We start from the raw sequence: 27,773 nt of genomic DNA, 5'->3' as shown, positions 1-27,773 counted from the left end.
TGTATGTGCTATGCATTACAAGGTGTGAGTGGATGTGTGTGCAAACACACATAAATTACAGAAAGAAATTATCACCGAGCATCATCACCCATGTGTATGTTTAAATAGGGAATAAAGCACTATTAAGTTAGCATTTTTGGGTAAATGGAGAAAATGTAATGCCAATAAATATGTGTTGACAACCGTAAAACTTTGCATAATACCCTCCTGTGACCCCAGGAATAGGACTTTTGTCCACTGTAGTGGACATTATATTTTACTGAATATTTAAAACACAATTTTAAGTCTGGATTGTCCTGTAAACAGCACATTCAGGGCTTTTCAGAGATATATCAAATGTTTGATCAAATGATCAAATGAAAACAACTTCTGCTTGGTCTTTAAAAATGACAAATTAATTTAGAGATTCAAATTTATCGCACTTATGGAAATATGATAATATTTTTTAATTATCATTTGACTCATTGTTCAAATTGTTTGTCATAAGTCAACATCTCAGGACAATGTTATGGGGTTTCTAATCAAAATATGACTTTGTTGCATAACAGGGAATTGGTTTCATACATGTCCACTGTAGTGGAAACCAGGACTTAAATCATGTTTATCAGGCATTTTGGGCGACAAAACAAGCGAATTGGAAAATAAATTATATACAAATATTCCTATGAAATATTAGATATTATTATGAAAATGTTGCCAATGATTACTCTCATTATTACACTTCTTCTTTCGTCACATGTTGCCCCAAGAACACATATGCAAATTAGATACAGTGTAGATACTGAATGGGACTACCTATTTACAGCCATTTTACATATTGCATAAAGTAAAATGGTATATCAATTTATTCAGTTATATCTTTCATAACATAGTTGAGAATCATCTTTATACAAAGTTTGGTAAAAAAAATAATGAAACCTAAAATTCGATTGGTGAATGAAAAATATATAATTGGTTTGCCTATACATGCCATTTTATGTCTTTTTTCTTCTTCTTCTTCTTTTTTTAAAGTCCTGGTGTCCACGACAGTGGACACAGCATAACATATGAATAAAAAATAATCTTTCAAAAAAAAAAAAAAAAAAATCCTCCATTTGTTTATTATGCTCTAAACAATCATGACATAGAAAAAAATACTAAATAAAAAAAAGCATTCATAAAATGATTAATAATCTAGAAATGAACAAATGAAAATATTTTTTATTAGAAAAAAAAAGAAAAAAAATCATAATCATAATATTAATAAATAAATAAATATTTCCGCACCAAAGCCAGAAAATTTTCATTCTAATTTTTTTCATTCTCATTTGGCACTTGTCGAGTGTTAATTTTGGACCCTGGGTGTGAATGAGGCAGAGAGACTGAGAGTGAAAAAGAAGAGCTTGTAATAGGGGGCATAAGAGGTTGGAAAAAAATACTTGAGTGAGAGGAGGAGGATTTTATTAATATTAAACCCATATGGAGACAAAGCCTCTTTTTTGCCTCCTCCTCTACACACCTCACCTATTCACACACACACACACACACATACAGCGCCTCCTCTAACATAAAGAGGAGACCCACGCCCACATGTAGGGCAGAGAGCCGCATTCACAGCGTCTGGCTGCACGACAAATGCTTTACAAGCTCCTTATGAAGCACAACACAGTCACACATACAAAAGATGGAGATATCAGTCAGAAGCGAACAGAGGTGAGTGACCAGAGTGGGAGAAAAGTAGCATGGTAGAGTGAGCTCCGATACGCTAGGCTGGGCTTTATCCAGATGCACCCACCTGTTAAATCTCCCTTTTCTGCCCAGCAGTGAGCATTCTCCCTCTGGATTTGCTACCGCTGCCAGTTTTACTGCAGGTGAGCTTTTAGGGTTGCAACTGAGAGCAAACCAATGCACTGTGGTTACTAAAGCACTTTTACAACCTAAATGATGCATACTTAGGTATTGAACAATGAAGCAACACATTAGAGGGATTCTGTCATAATTTACAAACCTGTCATTCCAAACCTATGTGAATTTCTTTCTTATATAAAAAAAAAAAAAAAAAAATACTTTGGAAAATATCTCAGTGTTGTTTTGGCAATACAGTGAAAATCACTGGGGTTCAGTGTTGTTTTGGTATAGAGAAAAGCAATTGAAGCATTCTCAAATATATGTTCTTTTGTCTTTTGCAAAAGAAAGAAGGACATTCAGATTTAAAAAGACTGTCTAAAAAAACCCTGGGAATCAAACCCACATCCTTGGACCAGTTAAACTGCACAACACATGTAACGGTAAACGAACAACTCAAAAGAGTCCATTATACTTACAGTTCTCTCCAATCCATTATCTCAGTTCAGAGGTCATATCAGCACAGCAGTGAGAAAAGCAGCTTTTTAACTTGTTCATTCCAGATCCTGGTAAGAGCACTCCACGGCTCCCGGCACATGTGAGAGCAAGGCGGGGCGGGTGCGGAAGGCGTGCTGGAGACGGGGGGCTAGAGGTGTCTGCTGGAGGACGGGGCAATGTGATTACTGTCACTGTCATCAGGGGTCCATTTCATGCAAATTCCCAGACGAGGAAGTGGGTACAGGTGCGGCGAGATGAGAGTGGCAAGTAGCTGATGTCAGAAACGCTCATGATGACCCCCAAAACTTTTCTGCGGAACAGCCGGGTAGGTAGCGCTCCTGCAGTGAAGCATTTTCCGCCACACACTATTCCCACAGAGCGCGCCACCAATGGTTGACTTCTCAAAGTTTAGCTCTTCCGTTCACCTGTCGGAAACTGATGTGTTCGTAACCCAAAACCGATCAACTTTTCATCTTTCTTTTCCACTTCCCTCCAAGGTAGCCCTCACTTCACATCTGCATCGAGGCTGGGCGGGGGCACATCGTCCCTCTCTGCTGCGTTCCTTTCCTCCACTCTTTTGCGTTCCTCTCTGCCACTAGCCCATTGACAGAACTCCCAGGGAAGACAGCGGAAAAGGCAAATCCCCTGGGATGAGGAGAAAAAAGAGTCGATTCCTGCTTCTGCTGTTGCTGGGAAACCCTGGCAGAAGTCCAACGGTCCTCTCCGTCTACTCTCCGCGTCTCTCCCTCAATCTGGTGAGTCGCTCTCACCTTCTCCCTCTCGATTTGCTGCACTCGCTCTCTCCCTCTCCTCTCCTCAGCCCAGCCCCCTTTCCATTCCCCTCCCAGACACAGTGTCAGTACACAGCTGCTGTGCAAAGCACCACTGATAGGCAGCATGCTCCGCACACACTTGTCTGCGCACGCACACACACATTCTCTCTTTCAATCACACGAACACTCTTCGCTGACGTGCAAAGCATGCACTTTCACACACACTGGCATGAATACTTCATGAGTGCCGAGGAGCCCCCTTTCCTCATTCTGCTGGACTTCAAAGAGACTGAGTTAGTGTGTGTGAAACAGAAGCAAGGAAACAGTATAATAAGTGTCTTCCTGCTCTTACACGTGTCAATCCGTTTCCTATTATTTACATAACAAAAAGAGACCAAAGAGCTTAGATGAAACCTATTACAGATGATACTGTGACAATTGTGTGAAAATCTGTAATCTAATCTGTACTTCTAAATCCATTTTTGCCATTCAGTGAAAGTCAATGGGGTCCGAAACAACATTGGACCCCATTGACTTTCATTGTATGGAAAAACAAAACAAAACAGAGGCATTTTTCAAAATATCTTCTTTTGTGTCCCACCGAAGAAATAAAATCATATAGATTTGGAATGAAATGAGGGTGACTGAATTGTTGTTTCTGGGTGAACTGTTCTTTTTAGGAAGGTGATTAGCAGAATACAAATAAGGGCTGGTTAGATGGATGGATGGCAGCATTGATGGATAAATCAATGGCGCAAGATAAAACAAACAGGTGTGCTGCAAGATGTTAATGAGGACATTAGCCCGCAAGCAAAGCTACAGACCTCCACTGGTTCACTAATAGTCAGAAAACAATACTGTTAACTATTAACTATGCAGGCCCAGCCTTTAGGTGCTTGGGGAAAATAAGAGTGCCAATTAACATGTAATATTTATGTGTGTGTGTGTGTGTGTGTGTTTGGGATGATGAATTGGTGAATGAGGTGGACTGAAAGAAGAGAGATGTTCTGTTCCAGCAGAAAGTATGACATATGGCCTTGCAGGACTTAGTCTGATAGCTTTGTCCAATAGTGGATTCACCTGCTTTGAGTCGCCATTCCCTCAACAATATGTAATACGGCCACTGGTCAAGCTGACAACGCAATAATAACTCTGTGTTTGTAGGTGGGTGAGAGTTTGTTTCAGTGGCTCTCCAAATTTGATTCTCTCCAAAAAAAAGTATTGATCTTCCCAGTTTTTGAGTTTTAAAAAGGATTCAAAATCCAGCCTTTTTTTTTTCTTATCTTTTAAAAAGTAATAAAGATGTGACAAAATGTTTAAATGTCACCTGCAGCCCATTTTATTCACATAATTTGAATTACATGCATGTAAAGAGGAATATTCAAAAGGCAAAAAAAGATGAACACTTCAGAAATCATTCGAATACGCTGATTTGGTGCTCAAGAATAATGTTAATCAGTGTTGAAAACAGTTGTGCTGTATTTTTTTGTGGAAACTGTGAAAGTCAAAAGAACAGCATTTTTTTAAATAGAAATCTTTTGTACTATTATACATCTTTACTGCCAATTTTGATCACTTCTGCTGAATAAAAGTATTCATTTCTTTCTTAACTGACCCCTAACTTTTGAACAGTAGAGTACATGGGTCAATGACGTGACGGGTCATTTTTTTGTATAATAATAAAAAAACAAATATATAACATCCAAAGTATGTAAGGCAGTACAGCTTGATCTCTTTTACTGAATCCAAAAGGTTTTAATTATATTTTACTACATATAAAGGTATTTTAAAGATTTTGAAGTGTCAATAGGTCATTTGGTAAAACCGATATAGTAAATAATGGCTTTTTTGGTGACAAATTTTTTCCATCTTGTAAAAAATGACAAAAAACAGTGTTAATTGATTGTACAAACCACAAAATCTTATTGTTAACACCTAGGTAAACTACAAAATGGTTACAAATATAGTTATATCTCCATTCTATTTTTTTACACTTAAAAACCTTATTCGTCAATGACCCACATGCATTAAAATAGTAAAAAAGGTCAATTTTGAGTGGCTTCTTGCCCACTGAAGTCTCGTCAATGTATGTCAAGCAAAAGCCAACTTTGCAACCTGGTCATTAGCTGAGACAGCCTTTAAGTTACTTAAGGACAATTTGTCACCAACCTCTATAATCCCCTTACAGCCTGTCTTGAAGCTCATTATGTGACTAGACATATAACACATCTTCATTTCCCACACTTAATTCCTCTCCTTTATTCTCTTCACTTCAGTCAACTGATCAAGAAAATCCTAAGCAAACCATGGCAGCAGATCAATCTAAAACTCTGACCACTGAAAAATCAGAGGTGTAAAGCAGTCAGAGGTTTCTGTAAAGCAGTAAAGCAGTCAGAGGTTTCTGCAGCTGAAAAAGAATAGGTAAGAAGCTGTTGACCCTCAGTCTGAGTGGGAAAATCAAGCTTTTTGCTATGAGTTACATTTCAGATATCAAATTCTGTCATGAAACTCTAGATGGCACAGGCTGATGGGTCCTTAACGCAACCTGATGATATTTACATTGTTAACTACATGGCACAAACTGATTGGTTCCCGTTGCATCTGCAGCCAATGAGCTTGCTGCTCAACATTTAAATAGCTGGTTAGCGTTCACCATGGCAGTTTACAGCGTGCTTTCAAAGTTCCTCTGAGACCCTCCATCTTCCCCAGCTCCAACTGTATATATCTGCTATGGGTAATTTTATATATGCTATATGTGCAAGCAGTATGTCTTACATGCTCACCGCAGCACATTGGTGTATGTATTGGCAGTAGCAAGTCCCTGTATTTACTCTGCAGCAGCAGCAGAAATAATATACAATAACACCAATAATAAACAGCAGCAGCGTAGCAGATCTATTCCGCCAAAACCAAAAACATTAACATTGTCATATCCATTACTATGCTAAAAATCTTTTGAGTTTCATGATACAAATTCCCACACTGAATCAATAAAAGGCAAGTTGACGTTGGAAAGAAGTTTCAAATGACTTTGAGAATTTGGGCAGTTGTCACTACATGGACTGAAAAGCTGCTGTTAAACTGAAGAATACTGCTGAAGACCTCCAGCAAAGATGACCCGAGCTCTACAAATTAAAACAGAACAATTTAAATATAGTGTCACAGACAATCAGTTATCTTTGTCTTAGTTGCACTTTCGTGGACTTTTAGGTTGTATTCATTAGTTCCGGTTTTCCTTTGTTTTGGTCTCACCGCCACTTATGAGTTGTCATGGAGATTCATTGAATCATCACAGGTGTTTGTATTTAAGTTCCCTATTTAAACAATCTGAAACGCAAGTATCAAACGTGAAATGCAAGTAACTTTGTGGGCGGATCTCTGGCGATGTTGCTATTATACCTGCGGGATAAATGACTCTTACGCAAATCTAAAATGGATTGGTCTGAAGTAGCTTTATTACACATTACTAGGTGTGGTTTGGGCGTAACGTGAAATAAACCAATCAGAGCATCATCTCACATTCCCTTTAAGAGCAGGCGCGCTTGTTCCATGGCGGATTGCTATTATAACAGCGAATTTGCCAGGCGCACGCCAGGAGCGGTTCACAGCCGAGGAGACCGACGTTCTCATCAGGGCCGTAAAATCAATCAATCAATCATTTATTTATAGAGCACGTTTAAGACACAACCAAAGTTGACCAAAGTGCTTTACAAGGAATAAAAAAGACAGAGAAGTGACATTGTATGGGGATGGGAGAAACCCACCCAAATAAGCACCCTGCTGCGTCTGTGTGTAGATAAGAGAAGCAAAGTGTATGCGCGTTGTGCACACGCTACATTATGGCCAAGCATGCGCCCTTAAAATAGCATCTGAACGCACCACTGACTTTTTTCCTGGTCTGTGGCGGAATTGTTTTCTGGAAGTGCAAAATAGCACCAGGGAACGTTTGCGCCGGAACACGCCTAAATAGGAATGATATATGCGTCGGTGTACAAAGTCAATTGCGCTGGGTGCAAGATAGGGCCCTTAATCACAGTCTGATTATTTATTAAATACTTTTTATACAAAGTGACCTGACATTCTGGCAGATAATTATTTTATGTTATAGCCATTAACAAAATATTTTATTTAAATAAATAAAAAATAACAATAAAATAAAATAAACATTTTAAATGCTACAGGTAAAATATTAACTTTAAGTTTTTATTAGTCGACAAAAAAGGTCATCCCAAGATTAGTTAGGATTAGGTAGTCCCAACATTAGTTAACAAAGGAGATCTAACTAACAATATCTGATGTACAGCATTTATTAATCTTTGTAAATGTTCATTAATAAAAATACAAATCTTAATTGTTTGTTCAAGTTAATTCAAAGTGCAGTCACAAATGTTAGCAGATATAACTTGTGATTTTGGTTTTAAATGCATTAGTAAATGTTGATAAATTAATTTGAAAAGAGATCAATAAATGCTGTTCATTATTAGTTCATATTAACCAATGTTAATGAGACCTTTCTACATGACATTCTACAAATTTTTATTTTTATTTTTTTTAATTAAATAAAAAAAACTGAAAAACCAACATGGTATCTCTAACTCTTTGTATCCTACAATGTACAATATGTTGGTGGCACTCGAATTTAACATAAGACTCCATGGTGATTGGTATTCTCTCACAATGCATTTGTGACTGAACAAGGCTAATCCGCTATGCTGTTTCTTTCCTTTAAATCTCATCGAATATACTCAATCTCTTAAATTATGAAAACAGAAGTCCTCCTCAGTCATGGCATGCAGGTTCTCTTTCATTTCAACTATATTCCCTTGGTTGGAATCAGCATGAAGCCACTGATTCATATATGAAACACCATTGAGAGGCTTCAATGCCTATGGCTAGAAAAAGATCAGCTTAAAGGGCATTGGGGCACAATAATTGCTGTGAAATCTAAATGGTGTACCCAAAACACCACGACATCACTCAACACCTTTTACTTCTTCCCGGCACCTGTGTTACCTGCTGAGCCACCATGTTCTCACTCATTCAGCTCTTTGTCTTAATGTTGTATGGCAGCTGCTTTGAGCTCTTGTCATTATCGATTTCTGCAACATGAATTGTGCGCTGCGACCTTGTCCTGAGGTACACGAGAACCTTTGTCATGTAGTGCCAGGGGGCATTACTTCCACAAATTATGGGGCAGCTCTTTAACACAATGCTCGCACATCTGGGTTCGTTGGCGACTATTATCACATACTTTTGATTCAGCCTGGCAGAACATATTCTGATTCTGTTTGCTGGCAGAGGATGACTACAACAAAGATAGAGTAGAAGCCACTAGAAACCGATTCCAATCAAACATTTACATTTAATATTGTGGCTAACAACAGGTTGAGCTACATCAGGAGCTACCGGGGCTCAGCTGCTTCAAGGACAAGGCAGCTCTACTGATCGAAACCCTGGACCCCCCCGTTTCCCCCTTAGACATAATATGGAGAAGGGGGAGTTCAGTCTGTGGGGTGGAGGCACAACCCCCTTTCATTTTCAAAGGAATACTGCCCGACTGGAAAACATCAAATAGTCCAGCTCAGAGACTCGAGGATCGGCACTGTCAATATCTGCCAGCCATGTGTCCTTTATTGTTTTTCCTCCCTTCTTTTTCTACCCCTTTGAATGACAATGAGTAGCTAGTATGCATGAAAAAACCTCTTGAAAGGAGGTTAAAATGCAAAAGAAGAGGTGGTTAAAAATGAAAAGCAGGTAATCTCTAGTGATCTTATTAGCATTCATCTATGATGGCATGGGGTGTGAAATGAGAGAGGCAGGATTAAGGGGATGCCTCAAAATCATTAGAGGACATAAAAAGTGGGGATACAGGTAAAGAATTACAGAGAGCAAGACAAAAATAGGCTCATTTAAAAATAATTTTGAGATTTGAAAAATAAAACAGAGAGCCCTAAATAAGGTCAGACTGTTGTTTATTTTAAAGGGATTTAAAGGGACAGAAAGGAAATTACATTTTGGACCCCATTGAATTACATTTTGTGATCAAAAACATTTTATATTAACAACTTTTATATTCCACAGAAGAAAGAAAGACATACAGGTTTGGAACATTGGGGTGAGTAGATTTGTCAGAATTATCTCTCTTTTTTTGTGAACCATACCTTTAACAACAAATTGTGTCTTCAGACTAAACTGACACATATTGAGCACTGCTATTTTTAGGCAACAAAAATATAAGTACTTCTTAATATAGTTATTTAAGATCTAATTATATTTCTTCAGAATGTGTTTTCCTTTATACACAGACTGTGAAACTGACTGTTTTCCATCCAAATAAACAAAATAAGACTTGATTCACCATGTTATTTCAAAATGGCCGCCCCCATACAGGGTCATTCCGTGTCAACTCAACCAGAGGTTCCCGGCAATTTTCTTTTATTTATTATTATAAAAAAAATAATAAAAAAAAACATATAGGGCCTTTAAAATGAGGACACCAACAGAAATGTTTATTAAAAACCAAAATATAAAATCATATTAAGATTTCTTTAATATTTTTTGAGTTACGGGCATGCAAAAAAAAAAAAAAAAACTAATAGACCTACCAATCTCTGTACAAAATTAAATAATGATGCTGCCATCTTTCTAAAATTATTTTTACCCCTCTGAAATTTGGCTCCATATTTTAGGTGAAAATTGTCATTTTGACCCCCTCGACAAAATAGTGAATTACACAATAGATATAAATCCATTACGTTTAATATTTTGGCTTTCATCACTATTTATGTTTGTCTTTCTTCAGAAAAAAATATTAACAAAATCAAAAATTTGAGGGGTGAAATTTCTGCAATGTGATTGATTTGACATGGAATGACCCTATATGGTGTCCCGCTCCATCAAAACAAAACATCTTTTATTAAGTTATTGATATGATTGGATTCTCTATCTCCTATGAGAGTTCCATAATTTTAAACATTTTTCAAAAGTACTGGTGATTTCTGTGTCAAAATGTTTTTATGAGGAAAAGTTAAAGGGAGTGTACCTTTAAATAAAACGAAACTCTACTTGGTGAAGTACAGGAAGGTTCACTGCATTTCTCTCACTTTCAGTCTGTGTTGAGATGTTTCCACTGTTGCTTCATCTCTCTCTCTCTCTCTCTCTCTCTCTCTCTCTCTCTCTCTCTCTCTCTCTCTCTCTCTCTCTCTCTCTCTCGGCTGTTTCCTGAGTGTCACTGTTCCACACACTCGCAGACTGATGTTTAATTACTACATGCCTATACATACAAATACACTCACACACATATGTGTGAGTACAGCGCTGACATCCAGCTTTAGTGCTCAAATCACCAGAGAATATTCTCTCTGTAAATAGCATTTTAAACAGACTCCGTGTCATGAGCTACTTACTGTGCTGGAACGAGGGATGAGGAAGGAGTGAGGGAGCAAGACAAAACACGGCTGGAGGAACAAGGATGACAGCGAGTGATTGTAGAGAGAATTGAGCGAATGAGAAACAAAAATAGAGTGATGGGGGAAGAGAGAGAGAGAGAATGCAAGGTCTTTCTCATCAGACTATTACAATTACCTATTCAGCTCCATCTCTCTGCAAACAAACTGGGTCATGGGCTGAAACTTTGGCACAGAATAATCAACACAGTCAGCCAGACCGGGGACATGGCTGTATGCCAAACAACAACAAAACACACTCAACCTGAGGAACAAAAGCCACCACATGACCTGCACACTGATACTCTATACAAAACGTCCCCATCAGTAATGGTCTCATGATGAGAGACAAGAATGAGGTGTCTAGATGAATTCATAAAAGTAATTGCATAATACATAGTGATGCAAACAGTCCGAGCAGAGTTTCTGTTCTGATAGTGGTGGACAGCACTGAAAAACTAATGCTAAATGCTAATAATAAAATACAACTAACCACATAATTAAGCATCATTAGGGTAGTAAATAAAATAGGCTTATCAACCTTCAAAATGAGGGAGATTAACTCTTCACCCATACCTTTTTCTATTAATTTCAAAGGCCACAATGTTACATTATTTTACTGCTAATTCATCTGTCACTTGGAAGAAGCTAGTCAAATAAAATAAAAATGACCCATGTGACTGGTTTTGTGGTCCAGGGTCACGTATAAGCTTTTGCTTTTAGGACGTTTTGCTGGCTATAACTTTTCCTAGCCACGATAGGCTGACACATTAGTGCATATAGTATCACACAGGTTATTGTCATACTGTACATAAAAGCTTTTGTTAAAAGCAGGTTACAGAACTTGTTAAAAGCAGAAAAGCATGTTCAGCCACGTCAACATGATGCATTCCCAACCCCTGCATTCATTACGAGCACTTTCATTCAATGCAAACAGGTGTCGTCTCTGTTGTTCCCTGACGATTATGCATTTCAGCACAGCAGTCAGCAGGACAATAATGCGAAGCATGACTCCAGCAGATAATACACACTCAGCGTGCCGATGAAAGCCCATGGAAAAGCACACGAGAGAGCCCCTCAGTCACAAAGCAACATCAAAGCCGGGGAGAGACGGTCCCCATCTACGGCATGGAGAAGCCACTCTGCTTTTATCTGTAAATCTTTAAAGGCGAGATTACAGCTGGCCTTCAGTCGTAAAAACCCACTTGTTCCTGGTACTTGCTTTTTGCAAACCTCTGCACAATTCAGGATCATGCATGATGTGAAGTATATCACACACAATAAATGACACATATATGTTTGCTATAAAACATATCACTGATCTGCTTTGTCCAGTCGTAATCCTGATCGCAAGAGTTCAGTGTAAAAATCCCTCCATCACAAAAGCTGAGTGTTTACCTCTTCACTTAAGGTTATGCTGCGCTATATCAGAAAATTAATAAAAAAAACAACCTTAAACCTGAAACCTCCAAGGCAAATGTGAGTGAGAGTGTCTGTTCTTACACCCCCTCTGGCATGTTTACTAGACTGACACTTTTAAACAGACGAGAGGAAGGGATTCTGTCACAACAACCCTCCTTGATCTGTATCTGTAAGGGAAACAACTGGGGTTAAAGGTCACTGAAGCTGCAGTATGCCTCTCCAGTGGGCTCTCTTGCTGCATTGAAAACCTTGATTCGCACAGGCCCAATAGACGATGGATGGATGGATGGATGGATGGATGGATGGATGGATGGATGGATGGATGGATGGATGGATGGATGGATGGATGGATGGATGGATGGATGGATGGATGGATGGATGGATGGGTTAGAGAAATATTTGTCACCATATTTTGAGAATGACCCATTTTAAGGAGTATAGTCATGCAAACTTACTGGTTGATCTGTGCTGATCCCGTCACATTATTCCTCCCCAAAATAACAACTGAGAATATTTTTTTCCCCAAGCAGTCATTTCCATATCTATGTCATTTTTAACTTCATCTCCTTAACATCGATGACACAACTGCCACATTTACAGTTTTCTATATATATATATTTTCATATCATCTATGATCCCATTCTGTTGTAGGCCTACAAACAATTGGTAAGCTAATTATTAGAAAAAGGAAATATATAAATATTCTGATTCAGTTTTACCAAAACATGCCTTCAATAAAAAAAAAAGCAACAGGGGTTCCTAAATTATATGTTTCTGATCACCTCTCTACCTCCTTTCTCGTAATTATTTCGCCTTTTCACAACTGTGCAACCATGGCAACTTGCTTTAAAAGACGCTGTGCAAGGTGTGAGTTCCAGGTGGAAGTCAAGGCCAGGGAGAGGACACGACTTCTACGCCTGACATTTGAGCTGCTCTGACTTGTATAATTGAGGAAAGCATGAAAAACATTTTGCCATGAATATGCATATTTTGCCACAGGCAGTCTAAGCAATATTCAAAATGTCTATTTGTCAGTTGTTCCTCATTTACATAATGACACATTCTTTCTTTCACAGGATTTTGGACTGACTGAGTGTACTCACAAATCACTGCCAAAAGCTTCCCTTATGACCCACCTTATTTATCAGCACTGGGCATCAAAAAGACAGACGTGCTTTTGCTGACGGTGCATACTAATTCACTAGATTCGGGTCAACTCAAATGGAAAAGATTATCAGTAATACCTAATGATGTGCACAGAAGCACAGGTCATACAGTGATCAGTGTCTAAAATCAATGGCATGACTAACTTAATAGGCCAAGGCAAACCCCCTGGGGTGATGTCTGTCAGTCATTTACAGAAGGTGGTCCTGAAGGTGGTGAGCTAGAGATGAGGCGCTCTGCTGTCAATAGGCTAATTGTATGCAGTGTCACATAGCTATTAGTGTCTCACACCTCTAAGCATCTCATTCTATTCCCAGACATTTGGCCATGAACACAAATTCCTGTTTCTGTTTATCAGGTGAACCACTGTCGCTTGTTCCTTTGTCTTTTTTGTTGACCAAAATAATGATGACAAATAGAGAGACAGAATTCTGTATATCTGTATCCTTATTCATGCTCCCCTGTGCACCTAAGAACCTGCCTCTGTTTTTTGTCAATACATTGATGTATATTTAGTGGGGACTGAGAGCAAATTGGAAATCTGGGATTTAAAATTTTATTTAAACCTGCTAATAAACTAGCCTGGGTTTACCCATGCTGCCTTGCACGCAGCACGATTTTATCGCAGCCTGGACATCATGGACCAGATTTTCCCCTCAAAAAGGGAACCAATCACAGAACGGGGAGGGAGCAGCAAGACGATGACGACGTCAATGCGACACACCGAAGCAGTTTGTTTATATCTATGGATCCAACATGGCATCAGACGCGAAGTTACCTTTCGATGCAGCCTTAGATAGTGTTCTAAGTTTAGAACGCAAGTTTATTTCGTCTTCTTCCTCGTCGAATTTCTGCCGCTCTAAATATGTCATCTGGTATAATTGAAACGATTGGCTATGAGCTACGTACAGGCGCATTTGATAGACATTCGTAGCGCCCAATAAACGGCTCTGGGCATTCGTAAACCACGCCTCAAATACGAGAAAATGAACATATGGTTCCCAGACCACGTCTCAATGAGAAAGAGGTCTGACGTTAGCCAGGCTACTAATAAACAGAAAGTTTTAGAATTTTGACACAAACACACAAAAAGTTATGAAGAACAAAAATGAAAGATTCTGCACTATTTATATGGGACTAATCCAATAACCAAACTTGACTATGAGAAGTTATTTGTACATACGGTCAGATGTTCTTGCTTCCATTGAAGTACAAGATGCTTTTTGTATCATTTAAAGAATTCAAAAAAAAAATGTATTAAAAATAATTCATTCAATAATTAAACTCAAACTGAAATTGAAATGAAAATCTTTCCAAAATGTTTCTAAATTGTAATTTTAAATTGTACTAAATCAGAAAAAGAATATTTGGACCTCTTTCCAGAAAGAGTTCAATGCACACATTTCTCTAAAACTAACAAAATGTCCTCTAAATGTTACACCAAACCATCAATCCTCAAGAACAATTTTGGCAAACAATTTGTCTGCTACATTGTGATTAACTATTATCCCTGCGGATACATGGACAATCCAGCTTTGAGACCTCTGCCATTTGGATTTTGCACTCTCTCTGACTGTTAAGCCTGAGCATTGATCGATGACATTTCAACACATTAGGCTGGACTGCCCTCAACATCACGGCAGTCTCCACGGGTGCTGAGAAAGCATTGCTGTGACGTGACTGCCAGAGGCAATGGAGGATTCTGGGTGCTTGCGAGCGAGGGCCTGATGGGACTAAGTCATTTTAACTGGGATCCACCGAGCACGATTAGCTGAATTGATGGCTGTGCACTGCGTACAGGCTTTTAAGCTTACCTGAGGAAGAATGAGGCTGCTGAGCTGGTTTGAGGTGCTGGTGGGATGGCCGGCTGGTCATGGTGGGTCGGTATATGTCCTGGAGAAACCAAGGGTACAGCACTGGCCTGACTGGACCTGGAGGCTACACTGTCCTTCTCTATGGTAGGACTCTGTTGGGGAGGAGGAATAATATTAGAATGACAAAACAGTGTAGTAAATGTTGCTTTAAAGTCATCATGGAAAGGAAGTTGAGATTAGTCTTTTCTTCTTTATTGTGATGTAAGAACGATTGGATCAAATTGATTGGATCGTTTGTGAGTGACAGGTTACCCTGCCGTCACGCCAGTAACACATCCTCAGAGAAGAGATGACGGCGCAGGAGGAAGGAGAAGTTATTTTGATTAAAGACTACGAGGGCATATGAATAAAAAAAAATTATGCGCACAGATAAATCATTTATAATAAATACTGCAATATTCCATTAAAAAAAAAAAAAATTGTCCATTTTGATTTCATGGTGACTTTAAAAAAATTATAATAAAAATTATAATTTTCTCACCCTCATGTCGTCCCAAACCTGTATGCAAAAACGTGTTCACAAAAAACAACTCCACATTTTTCCAAAATGTCTTATTTTATGTTCCACAGAATAAAAACACAAGTAAATAACTACAGAATATTCATTTTTGGGTGAACTATGACTAAATATGAGATAAGGATGAGAAGTATGACAACAATGATGATCGATGCAAACAAACCATCAAGTAAGGTTTCTGTGGGAAACCTTGTGCGAATCTATGTGGGAAAAACATAAGATGGGTGGAGTTATGGAGTACTTTTTAGACTATTTGAACAAGTAACTTCATTACTCTATTCAGAACTTTGTAGATGTTTTACATCCATCCTGAATAGTTTGGTTTGTTCCAAAATGAAGCAAAATCAGCCACAATTCTAGTGTAATACGTGCCATCATGGAAAATTTGTTTCGAAATATTTTTTCCAATTATAAAAAAAATATATATTTACTTATAATCATTTATTTTCCTGTTGATTGTCACTGCTCTAGTTTACACCAGATAAACACTGCAGTCATGGCATAATTGTGTCTGGAGGAGAGTAGGTTGCTGAAGAGTGTGCTTTTTCTCTATACTCAGTCTTTGGCTAACAGGATTACAAACACATTCCATAATATCACAAGCACAGCCTGCTGTAAAATAATGAAATCCTGTGGGAAACTTTTCAAATACTGGTGTCAAAAATACAAGGACTACTCGTGCAGAAGTAATAAAAAAGCAGCCAAGCAGCCCATGAACTATTTCTCACTCATACTAATAAATGTAACAAAACCATTTTCTCTTTATAACAGCTATAACACCTTGCTTTATGGTTTTTTTTAATATATATAAATGCAGTGGTGTTAGGCTATTGGCTGAGGGAAACCAGCAAAGTTCAAATGCCGAAGAAAAACACTAGATATTTGAAGCAAGGCATTCCAGGAACTATTCTTGAGAAGTTTAATAAGTAGCTCCAGATCAAATGCACCTGCTATCTGTTATGTAAGACTAGCTAGTGAGCTTTCACATACAGACAAATTAATCTTCCAAATTCCTCTAAAGGTACAGGGGCCAAACACACAGTAAGCATCATTCAATCCCCCTTATACTTCTAAGCCCAGTCGTTTTAAGATAACTGCAATAAATATTGGTATCTTTGCAAAAAGCTATCATTATCTACACACACTCAAGTTGCTTGAACTTGTATGATTTTAAACACAAACATAATTACTATGAAAATGTCAAAGCTGCTCTTTTCCATACTGTCACAACTGTGTGCAAGGAGGAAGATGAAGATTCAAAACGGTCTTTTATGGCATCCAAACAGTGTAGACAGGCAAACTCAGAGTAGCATTGACGTGACATAGATGAGGCCAAACAACCAAACACTGAAACCCCAAGAACTTAAATACCAAGACTGACCAGGTGAACTAATGAGGACACAGATTAACTAAATGACTAATCATAATCAGTAACCATAGTGGCTAAAGGGTGGCGGGAAACTAGAACAAAGGAGACAAGTGACTGAAGATAAATAAACTAAAAGTCCAAACATAAAAGAACCATGACACATACACAGTAAAACATATTCTGTTACATTTATGAAAAAAAATTTATATATATATATATATATATATATATATATATATATATATATATATATATATATATATATATATATGGCAACTGTGGGCACAAGAAATACACAGTAAAAATACTATAACAATGTTTCAGGTTTTAAGGAATGGCAAATTGGTGCCTGCATATTTTACAACTTATGACAAGAACAAAATTATCTATATAAAATATAATCATAGGCGATGCATCATGCAGGCACTTCTGGGAATGTCATTTTACTGTTTTTCACCATGTGTTAATTCCTTTTTAATTGAAAAAACTAATTTGGCAGTATTTTACAGTAAAATTACACATACAGTAATGTCACTTTAAACCACGTCCTTTCACCATATATGGTAAGAATTTACAGTTAACAATTATTATTATTTTTTTTACTGTACAGAATTTGAGTTCCCAGGCATGCTAAATAAAAAACTGCAGCACTAGTCTAACAAATCTTAAACATTCACGATGAACCAATGAGTTTCCAAATAATTTCTTTGGTCATGTGTTATTTCGCCTAGGGGACCAAGTACTCCACCTATTTTTTTATTTAAAAAATAAAAAACAAATAGGTGCATGATGCCCCTGGAACTAATACAGATCTGGCAGCCCCATATATACATACGTGATGTAGTTTTAATTAGAATTTTCCAACTAAAAGAAAAGACAAAAAGTAGAACATGACAGCACAAGCATATACACATGTACTCATGGATAGAAGTGGAAAAAATTGAGGAAATGAGAAGGCATGAGTAGGTACAACAGAATCTGGGAAAACTGGAGTAGCTGTGATCTGCTGACAGCTTGATGTTGAGATAACGAGCACAGAAAAATCTCTAGCACACACGTGCAGGATCTTCAGCTCCAGAGAGACTCATCTCAAACACCCACCATGGCGGTGTGCTAATCTACCTCCCTTCACTCCAGCCGTAATTAGTCTCATGTCAGGGGCCACAATTAGAGCCCAGAAGGATGCCGAAAGAGGGACGCTTAGAGATCAGAATGGACAGGCTATATTCATTTAAACTATACTGTAAAAAAAAAAAAAAAAAAAAAAAAAATTAAGATTGGTGTTTGTACAAATTAAGAATAAAAAAATGAGGGCAACACGGTTGCATGCATACTTTTTTGAGTCAAATTTGTTTACTTAAAGGTGCAACAGGTGATTCTCTACAGAAATATTTTTTTGTTATGCTGGTTGAAAGTCTCCTCATATCCTGATAGCAATCACTATATTCGTCTAAACGTATTTTTATAAATATATATCATATGTGTAAGGCATAGGACCATAAAATGTTTGTTCAATCATTTCTTTCAGTCCGAATGAAATTATACCATGAGTTCCCAGTCAGGGATTTTAAACGTTCTAAGTTTCCACAAAAATATTAAGCAGCCCTTGTTTCAACATTGATAATAACAAGAAATGCTTCTTGAGCACCAGCATATTAGAGCATTAATATGACAAATAGTCATTTTTAAATGTTTTTTATTTAAAACTAAAATATTTTTAGTATGAAAAAATACTATTTAGTATAATTTAAATATTATTTAAAAATAATTTAAATAAAATTTTCACATTTAAAAATAAAACAAATAGGCTAGTCATTTGAAACTGTTTTAACTCCTCTAAATTAAACTGACTTTCTTTGCATGTCGGTTCGACTTCAGAATATATCGTAATAGAAGAGGTGCGTTTAGATGATTACTTGTGTTGCAATTATTATAATTAATAATTCAATTTTGTGGTTATTTCAGCATTATTTACAGTGCTCGCCTTTAGAATAACTTTAACAGTGCTTGAATACTTGTTTGGATACTTCAGCCAGCGAGAAAAAAGGAGGCTCATTCATCAAATCTGAGTTTTGTATAACAGCCATAACCATCCATTTTAGTTTATGTCAAATCAAGGTAAATTAAATAACCACCTTTCCCTGTAGTCAACATTTCAATACAGATATTTTTACTTTATTGTGCAACATTGCTCTCTCTCTCTCTCTCTCTCACTCTCTCTCTCACACACACACAGGCTCACAAGTGTGTGTTAGATGCACAGCTGTGTTCCAATAAAACCCAGCAGCAGATGGAGCTCAGTGACAGCAAAGAGGTCACATTGGACTTTAACTTTGACATTTATAGAGCATTCACTAGCACAAGTGGTGACAGGAGAGAGCAGCCCCTCTGAAACGCTATTAATTATCAGTCTATATTAAATGCTGTCAGACGACAGCAATCTGCTAGCCACGAAAACAATTTACAAACCCTTAAACCCTGCTACCAAATCAAACATAACCAGATCACATTATTATTAAAAGTCAATGCAAGTAATGAGTGTTTCTCCACTGCAGGACAGGACAGGAAAGGAAATGAAATTGTTAAATTTGGTCTGCTGTTTTTAAAAGCTGCAGAGGAGGCCCTTAACGTCCTTCACAGGATGAGACCACTGCCAAGTTAAAACAGGGCAGCATGTGCAGTCTAGCAGACAACCAGATGGACGTCAGGTGGCATTTTTTCACACCAGGTGAGACTGCAGTCCCATCTGTTGACAATTTGCACTTTTGGCTCCCTCCACACATTCAAATAAAGCGTGTCTGGGGCTCCTCAAGGCCTTAAAAGAGCCCTGCTGCCAGAGAAGGCCCATTAGTGGGCTGCGGGTGGCACTTAGGCCTGAGGACAAGCAATGAGGCCCGTCCTACACTACAGAAACACATGGGCTGTATGCCTCTGGCTCCCTCCAAGCTGATATTATACTAAGTGGGATGTATGGATAAAAGACCATCCCATCCTTTCCATCCCATTTTCTTGACGCAGCTTTGCGGTTTGCTAAAGGTGTATTATAGGCTATGGTCTTTACAGTGCTGAAAATATACAAAACAAACCAGCAGAAATACACCTTTAGGAATAAAAAAAGGACAAAACACTTTGTCAAAGAAAGTGCTCTATTGAAATTCATGGCACAATGTCTTTGTCTACAAGGGTGGAAATGTTCTCCAGGGTGCTAACAGCCTTGTGCTTCTGTGTGGTTTGGATGTGCTGTGACTTTCAAGGTCTAATTGCTTTTTATACCCTGTGAGATGAGGGGGAAGACAGCATCCATTGTGTTCCTTTGACACAGGGCCAGTCAGCTTTTCTTACAGCAATATTCTGTATTATGCAGAGGTGTTACTCTGTGACTACCGAATGCACACTTGTTGCCATTGGAATTCATTCCGACAAACATGACCTTCCGTCAAGAACTGCATGTTATACTCACAGCTCACTAACAATATTTGAACAGAATTTATTTGTTTTATATTTTTGAAACAATATTTTATATCCAAGATTTTTCAACCTGAGGTTCCAGTCATTGTAATCATGACTGGATATAAAAAACATGAAGGACTTCAGGGGGTTGGAACATCGCTAAGCTTGATAAACTTGCATGCATCCATAACTTATAAAGCTTTATGATGCATAAATGCATAAAGCTCAGGAAAACACTAACCACCACAACAGTGACTACAGACAACACACTATTTCACACTACAAATAAAATAAAATAAATAAAATAAAATAAAATAAAATAAAATAAAATAAAATAAAATAAAATAAAATAAAATAAAATAAAATAAAATAAAATAAAATAAAATAAAATAAAATAAAATAAAATAAAATTAAATTAAATTAAATTAAATTAAATTAAATTAAATAAAATAAAATAAAATAAAATAAAATAAAATAAAATAAAATAAAATAAAATAAAATAAAATAAAATAAAATAAAATAAAACACTACAACTGTAACAATGACCACAAGTAACAAACCTGCTTTAGAACTAATATTGTGAAATTGACTGCAGGCAAGGTCACTCTGTCCAATCAAGACTTTATGACTTGAATGCTGCATTTCCATGGAAACCTTGACATTCCAAACTATCATTGACAAGAGAAGGATATAAACTCACAAGCTCATCTGTGTCCTTTTACCATAACTCTCATACATGTTTGCGTCCTTCAGAACGTGCATAAAACTAGGGGTAACTCACATTCACAGAGCTTAAGTTTTTTTAATCTTATTCATCTCTCTAAGCATCAGCCATGACAAATGGCTCATCTGTGACAATGGGGTCACAGCGAGCCATCCAAATGCCCATCAAATTGCATTCCATATCAAGATGACTTAATGCTCAATCTCCTGACGGGAAGGTCAAGTAGAACCAAGAAGGCCAATAGGAGACAAGCAGCGGCTAATCTGCCTGATAATAATGTCTAGCTAACGCTAAGTCACTCAGCACACAAACATATCAAGGGTGAAATATTAAAAGTTTAATTTGGAGCTTTAATGAGTATATACTATTTAGATTTGTGGTTGTGGAAGAAATTTTGTCCTTTTTGACTTTCTGATGTGCCACACACATTTTTACTGCATGCAAAATCAATTAAGATGTCCATGATAACCTTGAACCAACTCGTATGCTGAAAAACATCAATAATATAATGTTTACCATTTTACCATTCGGTTTGATTAAGTCACCTTAAGTCAGAACACTACCATCTAATTAAGACTGCCATCAAAAAGGTGATATCTTATTCTCTTTGAGAAGGGTACTTGAGTCTTGTCTTAACAGCCTGATCCTCGGCCCTGAACTGGACATGAGCTCCATAATTGCATATAGTCACATAAACCCTGCGATGAGGGACTCCTTTATATAAGCTAATACATAACTCTGCTCAAGGTAAAACCATAAACCAAATCACTAGGCCATAATCACAAAGATCTGTATATCTGCAATGCAACCATGATGTGTTCTGTGGCCCCAAAGGACCTCAGCAGAAACAGTCTCCATGTGGCATTGGTGCAGAAATGGACACAAGGACCACCAGAGACGTTCTCAGTAAACTTCTTGCAGGAGTTTCAGATTATTCAGTTAATTTTGCTCAGATCATGATATCGAACATTTTAATAAATTTTGGGAAGTAACACATTTTTTTTATTAAATAACATTCCTGAAATGTTTCTAAATCCTGATTTTTTTTTATCAATTTAAAGCAGCAATCAGTTAAGCAGCACAACTGTTTTCAATATAAATAATAGTAAAAAGTGTTTTTGAGCACCAAATCAGCATATTAGAATCATTTCTAAAGGATCATGTGACTGAAAACAAAGACTGCTGTTTTTGTTTTGTTTTTTTTTCACAGGATTAACTTGCATTACATTATGTTAATTTCACAATATTGCTGTTTTTACTGTATTTTTGATCAAAATAGCCTTGACTTCTTCAACATTTAAAAATCTTACCAACCTACGAAGTATGAAGGGTAAAAAAAGTCAAAATAAGAATTTTAAGAAGCCAAATACAGCAAAACTCTGACCCATGCGTACAAACGTTTTGGAGACGGAGCAGTTTGGCGTCACCGATGGAGTTAAATGGCTTTTTGATCACTTTTAGACATCATTTTTTAAGAAAATTACACATATACAGCAAGATAATACATATAATTTCACTCTAGCCTATCACCTGAAACATCCATCCCTTCTTAAATGTTTGCGCTAGCGAGCGCGTTGGGCAGTTTAGTGAAGCTGAATGCTGTAGCATATCTAACGGCAGATGAAGGAAACCAGTAAATCTTCATGAGTCTTAATCAGTGCATGTTCACAATAACAGTTTAAATAAATAAAAGAATGATTTAAACTATGTTTTACATCTGATATACACATTTAGATAAAATATGCCATTCTCATTAATGGAGTTAAGCACTTAAATTACATGAAATCATTACTGAGAAGTTAAATATATATATATATATATTCTATTATAAATATAAATATTTGCTGTGGATGCAATGCTTTTGAACACTTTTCCTGTGGCATGCTATGTTTTAACTACAGCGAGGATTGCTTACCATGATAATAGCCTATAAGGCCTATATCTGTTTCCATTAAAAATATAAATCAATTAAAAATACTATTTGGCCAGTGGAAAAGACTGAGAAAAACTTTCTCTGAAATGTATTTTATACTATTTGATTTACTTATTCAGAAACAAGGCAAGGATATAGGCTTCTAAATTATTTTTAGCAATTTAATGTGACGGCACATCCGTATCTCATATTTTCCTAATGTCTTGTGCCGTTAAACATGGTATCACGTGGATGAATATGCATATGGAGATGATATGCAGATGAGATGCATAGTAAAACTAGGCGTTGTAAGCTTCATGTATGGTTATTTCGGAGTGGAGACGCGTGTGCGCACAATCTTCTGGGATTTATAAATGGAATTTTGCGCAGGTTCTGGCGTACACACAGTTTTATAAGTCTGAATATTTATTTTTGGCTTTCGGGCACACGTACACTTTTAGTAAGGATCCTACGCACAGTTTTATAAATGAGACCCCTGATCATGAAAAGGTGAAAATACTTGCTTTCCAACCAGCACTTAGTTTTTAGCCACAAAAGTAGAATAATCAGTTTGTACAGCTTAATGAATAATAATTAGTCATGAACTAGTCATGCAATACCTACTCTTACCAATGAACGAAGATGTTCTGATGCGCTTGTCACACGCCACACTCCCTCCAGGTAGTGTTGTGCATGTAGAGGAAGTGGTGTGACAGTGGCTAAACAGGTTCGTTTGCCACCCACTTTCGCTGCTCCTTCTTGACTCCAACCCATACCCTGTGGTTTCTCCCTGGATATGGAACCACAAGGATGTCCGGTGAGGTTTTGACTGCTATGTGTTGGCCATTCCCAGGAGGCATGGGGTGAGATGGCACTGTGGGATGAAACACGTGGTGGCAGCAGGCCAGAAAGGGGTCCGGGCTGCAGGTCAGGCATGTCCTCGAACGCCAGCCCCAGGGCAGAGTGCAGTGCCAGGCGCCTCAGGTGGTGAAGGGGGGTTCCACACACTTCACAGCTGCTCTGGGATCCGCAGCCCCGAGGAGGCCATTCCAGAGTCTGGAGCTTGTCAAGGAGGAATGCTGCAAAGCTCGGGTCCTGCAAAATGACAAGTAATTACAGCACAGCTGCTGAATAAATCTCGGTTTTGTTCATGCATCCTTCTGGTTAAATTAAAAGACTGATTATATTTTCTTAGCTTGTGCATTAATATTCTCTATTCACAAAGCTGGGCTTAATTTATAGTTGATTGGCTTGTCAATCATATGCAACACAGTATGATGCTGTAAAAGCTTTCAAGTAAGAACCAGTGGCAGCAACAAAGTTGACATATACTACAATAACAAGCATTTAACATCCTAAACTATGTAAATGAAATGTTTTTTGAGTGCTTTTCTTTTACACATATACAATACTGATATCATAACTAGAGATCTAGAACAACAACAGTGACAATAAATATAAACAGCTCTCTTGTGATATTATTGTTAACTAAAACTGAAATTAAAATAAAGCTAAATAGTCAAAATCAAAAATAAAATGAAAACCTAAACTATGAACCAGCATTAGTTGGTTAAAAGTTCCCTAAATACTTTTAGTGGCCCCTATAAAAATATTTAGATGAGGATATATAAATTACGGTAAACTTTTGGTGAACTTTATTAAATAAATGTCGCTTATAACAGCTGCTCCTTTTAAAAACCATAAAATCAAAGCTTTCTCCATGCAATATTGTGTGTAGCTTGATTTAAGGATTGTAATAATAAGTTTATGCTGACAACACTCTAAGTTTATATTTTGCGGGAGTGAAATGGAGGTCAGGGGACAAAGCCCCGACCTCAGCAAGACACTATACCATGATTAAGTGCTTTTGTCTGGGACTGGAGGACTTCTACAGCAGGTTCATTCACTAAGGGGGGGAACCATTCGACATTGGCATGCCAGATGCCTGCAATCTGCTTCAGTCGGTATGCAGGCAACCGCTCCAACCTGTTAGAGCTGCCTATGGGCATATGACTTTACATTTATTCGTTTAATAGAATTGGCTAACTTCTTTACAAGGAAGTCTGGACTAAGCCTAGTCCAGAAAACTGATTATATGATGACTGAGAGAACAGAATACTGAATAGAATAGAATAGAATAGAATAGAATAGAATAGAATAGAATAGAATAGAATAGAATAGAATAGAATAGAATAGAATAGAATAGTTCAAATCTGACTTAAAGGTGTTAAAATAAGGCAAAAAGTATAAAATAATAATAATAATAAAAATTGAAATAAACAATAATAAATTGCAGTAAAAGAAAATTCCCTGAAATACATCTAATATAAAATAAAATAAAAAATAAAAATAAAATAAAAGCATGCAAAAAAAAAAAGCATGCTCTGCATCTCTATTAGAAACATGAAGAGTCTAGTCATTAAAGGGTTTTGGAGCAGTTCAGGCAACAGCCTTCATGTGTGTACATTTAAACACTGTGAATTGTAAAAATGCAAAATGACAGCTGCAGAATGCAAAATGACCAGATGACACGGATGGAAGCACAAACATGGCGTGTGTTAGTCCATCCACCCACTCAACAGACACAAGCTGCACTTGTTAAATGCAAGTCACACCACGGTGCTATTGGAGAGGACCTTCCTTTGTATAGAGATTTAAAGCCAGGCTGCCGTCTGCATCCTTTATTGTGTCTGTGGCTTCTGGTGTCCTCCAAGGAAAACACGCAAGTGGTTATTCACGAGTCAATGCCTTACTATGAGCCCGCGCCCTCTGTGCCCCACCCCACATGTGCTCGCACTGGCCACTGCATTCTGATAGACGGGACAAAAGGGTGAGGTTGAGCTGGCACACTTTGTGATGACAACAACATTAAAGATTTGTACCCATCTTCTCCTCGTTACTGACCCTCAAAAAATTAACTCTGTCTTTTCCTCCTTTTACTCCAGTCTTTATACTTCTCAACCTCCTTCTGATGCTTCCTTAATGGAGTCTTTTCTACATAATTTAAATATACCCACATTAACAGAGGAGACATTAGATGTACCTCTCAGGCTAGATGAAATTACCACCTGCATTGGACTCATGCAGTGTAACAAGGCTCCAGGGCCTGATGGCTTCCCCTTAGACCTTTATAAGAAATTCTCAGCGCAGTTAGCCCCCTTATTGTTGGATATGTATAAGGAGTCATTCGAGCAGGGTTTTCTCCCAGCCTCATTAAATCAAGCATCTATCTCTCTTTTATTAAAAAAAAATAAAGACCCAACTTTATGTAGTAGCTATAGACCTATTAGTTTATTGAATGCTGACATTAAAATTCTAGCAAAGGTGCTGGCAAAGCGCATCGATGCCTGTCTTCCTGATATTATTTCTGAGGATCAGACCGGGTTTATTAGGGGACGTCAGATGTCATCTAATATCCGGCGAGTGCTAAATAATACTTTTTAGTCCTTCTCTGTCTAAGACCCCTGAAATGATCATTTCTCTTGATGCTGAAAAAGCATTTGACCGTGTGGAATGGAATTATTTATTTACTGTATTAGAAAAGTTTGGCTTTGGGCACAATATTATCTCATGGATTCGCCTCCTATATTCGGCTCCCTCTGCAAGTGTTAAAACTAATGCTGATAGTTCATCATTCTTTTCCCTCTCCCGTGGGACACGGCAGGGTTGCCCTCTGTCTCCTCTGCTCTTTGCTTTAGCTATTGAGCCACTTTCTATCGCTTTAAAAGCATCTTCGTCTATACACGGGATCCACAGGGGAGGCACAGAACATCGCGTTTCTCTCTATGCTGACGACTTGTTGTATGTACAGGATCCAGTTGGCTGCGCCAACGAGATTATGCACTTACTCGACACCCTTGGCTCTTTTTCAGGTTACAAATTAAACTTCACCAAAAGTGAATGTTTCCCCATAAATGACGTGGCTAAGAAATTTTCTAAAAGCACCCTACCTTTTAATTTTTCTCCTTCAGGGTTTCGATATTTAGGTGTAAACATTTCACACTCTTTCAGTTCTCTCCTTAAGAATAACTTTACGAATTTGGTTGATCAAATTAAACTAGACTTAAAACGATGGGACAGCCTACCCCTTTCTCTTGTAGGGAGAGTGGAGACCATTAAAATTAATGTTTTGCCGCGACTTTTATTTCTCTTCCAGTCTCTCCCTCTTTTTCTACCTAAATCTTTTTTTAAATGTCTAGATAAAATCATCTCTTCATTTATTTGGGCTGGTAAAATTCCTAAAGTGAATAAAACTATCCTGCAATGATATAAACGTGATGGAGGTCTAGCTCTGTCAACATTTTCGGTCCTATTTGCAACAATCACTTGTTTTTACCACCTGCTATTGATCACACTTTTAAAAGATGGAAGGATAAGGGGATGGCCTGTTTTTCAGATCTTTTTACTCATAATTCTTTTGCTACATTCACCTAGCCTGGCTACCGTCAGACCTCGTCTCATTGAGACGTGGTCTGGGAACCACATGTTCATTTTCTCGTATTTGAGGCGTGGTTTACGAATGCCCAGAGCTGTTTATTGGGCGCTACGAATGTCTATCAAATGCGCCTGCACGTAGCTCATAGCCAATCGTTTCAATTATTAGCTCGACTAAGTCTCATTCAGCTAAAAGTCTTTCATCGAATTCATCTTACCAAAGCTAAACTCATCTTTCCAGAAACAGAGGACTCCTGTATCAGATGCTCCTTTTCTCCCGCCGATCACACCCATACATTCTTTAGCTGCCCAAAACTGGGCTCATATTGGGCTTTTTTTGTCTAGGGCTCTGCACGTTTCTCTATCT

The 27,773-nt window shown here is 37.6% G+C and overlaps 1 protein-coding gene across 1 annotated transcript in view; it reads right to left on the bottom strand.

The window, feature by feature from the left end:
• kif26aa (kinesin family member 26Aa) overlaps window positions 1–27,773 on the bottom strand; it is a 77,403-nt gene that overhangs the window by 23,312 nt on the left and 26,318 nt on the right. Inside the window, 2 exon segments of the mRNA XM_084432393.1 lie at window positions 14,941–15,092; window positions 23,603–24,067. Coding sequence (XP_084288519.1) covers window positions 14,941–15,092; window positions 23,603–24,067 — 617 coding nt within the window.

Source organism: Rutilus rutilus, assembly GCF_951802725.1.
Source record: "Rutilus rutilus genome assembly, chromosome: 15".
Lineage (NCBI taxonomy): Eukaryota > Metazoa > Chordata > Actinopteri > Cypriniformes > Leuciscidae > Rutilus > Rutilus rutilus.
The sequence above is the reverse complement of the archived record's forward strand: the minus strand, read 5'-3'. Positions and strand labels throughout refer to the sequence as shown.